Source organism: Tiliqua scincoides, chromosome 2 (genome assembly GCF_035046505.1).
Source record: "Tiliqua scincoides isolate rTilSci1 chromosome 2, rTilSci1.hap2, whole genome shotgun sequence".
Lineage (NCBI taxonomy): Eukaryota > Metazoa > Chordata > Lepidosauria > Squamata > Scincidae > Tiliqua > Tiliqua scincoides.
The window spans coordinates 203,955,925-203,961,370 of NC_089822.1; the positions used below are offsets into that span (position 1 = coordinate 203,955,925).

The 5,446-nt window shown below is 41.0% G+C and overlaps 1 protein-coding gene across 1 annotated transcript in view; it reads right to left on the reverse strand.

Annotated features, from left to right (window-relative positions):
* The window catches only part of GNAI2 (G protein subunit alpha i2), a 158,772-nt gene that overhangs the window by 65,070 nt on the left and 88,256 nt on the right, over nt 1–5,446 (reverse strand). The window contains exon 2 of the mRNA XM_066613513.1: nt 918–960. Coding sequence (XP_066469610.1) covers nt 918–960 — 43 coding nt within the window. The remainder of the gene's footprint in view (nt 1–917; nt 961–5,446) is intronic.

Consider the following 5,446-nt stretch of genomic DNA (forward strand, 5'->3'; position numbering starts at 1 on the left):
TTTTTTATTAAAAAATATTTACATAATACTTTTTCACAAAAAAGTTCATAAAGCAGTTTACATAGCAAGGGAGAAATGCAGGTGGAAGAATTTTGGTGGGTGCAGCTTGTCATAAAGGCAATATTGACATGACTGAATTCCTTGTTATTCTATGTGATTCTTACAGGTAATGAAGCTCTCTCTTCCTTTGCATTAGATCACCATATAATATGCTTTTTCCACATGATCTTATCAGTTTCTCATTTTCCATTACAGCAGTGTTTCTCAAACTAGGTGGGTCACAAGCCAATTTCAGGTGGGTCCCTATTCATTTCAATATTTTATTTTTATTAGGCTTTATGCTACCATGCTATGTGACTGCATTTGGGGAAATGTTACAGACCTATACTTGTAACAAGCTGCTATGAATATGCTATGTATATTCTTTTAACAATGACAGTCAATGGGACTTACTTCTGGGTAAGTGTGGATAGGATTGCAAAAATTTTTCCTGCTTGATGATGTCTCTTCTGGTCATGACATCACTTCTGGTGGGTCCTGACAGATTCTCATTTTAAAAAGTGGGTCCCAGCGCTAAATGTGTGAGAACCAATGCACTGCAGTATTCAACTACAGGTTGATTCACAAATCCCATAAAGAGAAATGTGTGCTTTTCCACAAAAGTACAAAGGTCATATCAAACAAGTCATAATTACTACAGAAGGTATTTCTATAAACAAAAATAGGTCATCATATGTGTACTTGTACACACACATGGTGAAAAACTAGTTGGCCACCAGGTGAAAACTGAATGGTTTGACTATGGACTTTGCAAGGTCATTAATATATCAAGATTGCTTGAACCCTGCTACAAAAATGAGAATTGTTACAACAGTGAAACACAGGACCAATATATCTGAACAAAGCAAAATACGTACTTCATCTGTTTTACGATTGTGCTCTTCCCAGATTCTCCTGCACCTGTAGAAAATAAAGAAGAAACATAAGATATGGTCTTTGATTCTGGTTTTCACCTATATGATGATGGTATTAAAAGCATGAGCAGAGTCTCAAACTGCATTGGCACAGCTCTCAATTTCAGTAACCAAGTTTTCTTTAATGATATAGCTTTAAAAACTACAAAGTCAGGTCTACCTGCTTAACAAAACCATCAAAAGTCAATAGACACATGAAGGTTTAGGTCTACACTCAAGCATACAAGGACCAAGCTTTAAGGATTCAGCTTCAGATTCCTACATGCCCTCACCTCTTTCCTCCACTCCTTGCAATAATTTCCTCAGGCCTACTATCTGGGTTCAGCCATATAAATAACAATACTAGTCCTGACACACTTATAAGCTCCCTATAAGGACTTAGTTTTAATCAAGGTTCTTGCTGAGTTTCATTTTAAATGTGATTTGCAATAATTGCATGGTCGATAAACTTGAGTCAAGTGGAAGAGAGGAATTTGCACAAGAGAGGGGAAGGCATGCTCAACAGCTACAGCCCAAGCCCTTCCCTTCACCCAGTTTTAAGCATTATGTCTCAACTGCACCATGAACATATTATGGTACTACCAAAAGATACTCGGTTTTAGGATTTAGAAAACGGTCGGGGGATGGAGATTCACTGGACAGGGCAGCCATCAAGTATGCCAAGGTGGGACTTGGTGCACATAAAAAAGTGTAAGTCACTTTTGCTATATGAAGATGGGGCATGGGCCAGGATGACCTGGCTTCAAGTCTCCACTCAGCCATGAAACTACTGGGTAACTTTGAGCCAGCCACTCTCTCTCAGCTTGAACAATCTTACAGGGTTGCTGTGAGGAGCCACATACACCATCTGAGTGGTCTTTGAAGGAGGGATGGTATATAAATGTGAATGAAACAAAAATATAAATAAAAATTCTCAGAGGTCAGAAGAGACTTAACGGCACAATCCTATCCAATTATGCCATTCCAGTGATAATAGATGCTTTACGGCCATTGCAAAATGCTATCCAGATGCAGTGCACTTCCAAACTGCCACCCTAGATGGCAGGGAGGACACTGAACACAGTAGCAGTGGGGAAAAGGCCTGCCAACTTCGGTAAGACTGTGGGGTGGAAGTGTGGATGGAGGGAGCAAGTTGACATGCTGCCTTTGCCTCTTTGGCCTTGCGCTAGCTACAGAGCTGGCACAAGTTTGAGTAGACCCACTGGGGGTTGAGGGGCTTAATCGGCACTCTACCACAGCATGCAGCACAGCCTGTTTGGATGTGGCTGCATGCTGTGGTGGGGAAGAGGATAGGATTGGGCTGTTAAGTTTCATTGGCAGGAAGCCCCATCTCCATAAATCATCCGACAATGACTGCTTCATGGTCTCTTTTGACAAGCTTAACCACCACTGCCCACCCAGATCCCAGCTGTAGTTACTAATACTGAATAATTCCAAGACTGAAGGATTTGAGACAGATGAAAGAGAGAGCTTGTTGTAATGCTGTACATCAGATCTCAAAATCCCACCCAATAACCTCCTGTGCACTAAAACCAGATGAAATCCTGTGGGATCCTTGACAGAAATGTCTCAGAGGTGATTACAAACGTCACCCACTTAAGACCTTCCTGCTGAAATCAAGCAGAAACACTCAAGAGCAGTTCCATGGATGCCTGCCAGCTTCCATCACTATGGCATCAATATCACATGATCAACATTGTCAGCGGTTGCACAGGCTATATAGTTTCCTCTGTCCTAGGAAAATGGAAAGAGACAGCAGCACAGATTGGCTTTCAGCAGCCTCAGGTATGCTTCATGCCAGCTGGCTTGAAGCCATGTTCCTTGAGGGCCCAAAGATTTAATGCACAAGGGGAAGCAGAAGTAGATGAATGGCAATTCAAAATTCAACAAGAATGTCAAAGAAAGCATTAGAGACTTATAATAGTTACTTGTCTCCAGTGGCAAGAAACACCTTCAAGGAAATCAGACGGTAAACTATTTTAAACTGGAAAAAGAGTTTTGTTGTTTTAAAAACACTCTCATGCCATCAGTGTGCCCAAAATGAACAACATAAATCTGTGTAAGTAGATTGACTGTTAAACATTTTTGTGGGGTGGTAGCTTTGGAGGACTTCCTTTTAAAGATGCATTAAAAAATGGGCACAAGAGCCCCCCCCATAATGAATTTTTCAAATTGTTCACTCTAGTAATGCTAAAATACTCCATGCTGGTCTGAGAGATCAAACATCTTCTGCCATCTACTGCCAGGCTAAATTCTTTGAGCCCAATCCCTTTGGGATGTGGTCACTATTTTTCATTTAATATTAAGACTGAGTTTGGCTCACTGAGTTTGGATCTATGTCTACAAGAAGCTGCACAATGAAATATCACAGCATACCACAAAAGCATGTTGTTTTTCAGAATCTCTACTTCTCTGTAGCTCAGATGCCACTGATGCAGAGAAGAAAATAAATCTCAGAAATGGACTTTACATGTCTGTAAAGAATGCGCAGCAAATCTGGGCATTGACTTGTCCATAAGTAAAGATTTTTAAACGTCACTTTCTTCTTTTGTGGGAAATGAAATTAAGTGAAGCTCATAAATCTGCCCACTGTACAGAACTGATAACCCTTCTTGCATGCAATATTTAAATTCTGATGTTTTTTGAAGTTTCCTAAATCTAAAATTAACAAGGCCTGAACATTAGCAGTCTATCTCAAAAACTATCTAGCCCAGTCATTTTCAACCCCTGTGCCGTGGCACACTGGTGTGCCGCAAATGGTCTGCAGGCGTACTGTGGGAGTTTGAGGAAGGGTAATTTATTAGTAGGGCTATTGGGGGATGTGAGGCCCCCCCCCACCAATAGCATGATGTGCCTTGCCACTTGTCAAAAGTCTGATGGTGTGCCTTGAAAATTTTAGCACCATGTCAGTGTGCCATGAGTTGAAAAAGTTTGAAAATCACTGGCCTAGCCCTTATGAAAATGGAAAAAGCACACAATTGGGCAGCCATAAGAAGCAGAGACCAGAAAAAGAAAAGATTTCAATTTTTAGAAAAAAGGAGATCACAATTTTAAAGACAGAACACATTTTAGCAGTTGGTGTATACTGTATTAGCAAAGCTAAATAGCTACATATACTACAACTCTAATGAAGATGAAAATATTATGAATACTATGTGATGTGCTGCAAGGATTTGTCTGCCTCACATGATCAAGAAAGTGTTAGCAGAGGACTAACCTTACAATCTTTCACTACCACCCTTTTCTGATCACCAGTGAAACTTAACACAGTTGGGAGGGAGAACCCTTGACAGTTTCTTCAGAAGGTTCCCTCCCCACCCTCCTTTAAAAGGATGTTGAGTGAATCAAGATTGTACAGTACACAGTAATATTTGGGGTGAGATAGAGAAGGATACCGTGGTGACCAGAAGCTTTAAAAATGAAAGGAGGGAACGGTCAGTTTCTTGATTACCCCATGGGGCACTTTCAGTACACAACGCCTTATCCTCTTGTCTGCCCACATCTCTCAGATTGCTAGGGACAGCAGAAAGGTGCAAGGACCATGTAGTCCCATCCAGCAGCGTGTGCATAAAGATGATTGCCTGACAAGCTCGGCCAGTCACTCCTACTCCATCCCATGTAGTTTATGTATTTAGGTATTTTATGTTTTTAGGTAGTTTATGTATTTAGGTTTAGGTATTTATAATGCCTCAATGCTCTCCCAAGGGGAAAGGTTGGGACAGAATTATTTGGTTTTGGTTAGTTTTCTTTCCTTTTTTAAGCAGGCAGAGTTTTCTCACCACGATCCAGCTTTTCTTGCACAGAGAACACAATCTTGTATTATGTGCAGATCATTAAATCCCTGTGGGGGGCAACTCATGCTTCAGTTAAGCCACACTATTAGCAGGAGGAATCCTCTTACAGTGCATCCTATTAACACATACACTAACGAGTTCAGCTCTGCAAACTGGTGCTTGCAAGTGGCACAGCTGTTCTGAAGCTTCACAAGATCTCTCTCAATCCTGGCCTCTCACACATGGAAGTGATCCAGCTGGTTTAGCTGCAATTAATTACTCCTGAACATGATGGCAGCATTAGTTTCAAGGAGTCTATCAACAAGGTTTCAACTTCAACAGGCAAGGCTTTTCTAATATGTATGACACTTTCGACATACACAAGAGAAGAAATGTTGAAGACTTATTTGTATGTGAACCAGAATTTTCAGTTGGTAACAGTGTCAAATGCCTGTGTTTCCACCATGGATAGCACTGGCTTCAGTTCCAAGTACAAGTCACGCTGCTTGTTCTCAGTCACTTACAATTGACAGCCAAGTCCCAAGCAAATCACAAATCGGATTGTTAAAGACAATTCGTTCCAGCACCCACAAGCACATGCGGCGATAAGGGCTACTGCACAACTACACTATCTGCATTGTTTCCTGTGGGTTAACATTCAGCCATGAAAATAGGCTTAGAGCTAAAAGCCCAGCACAT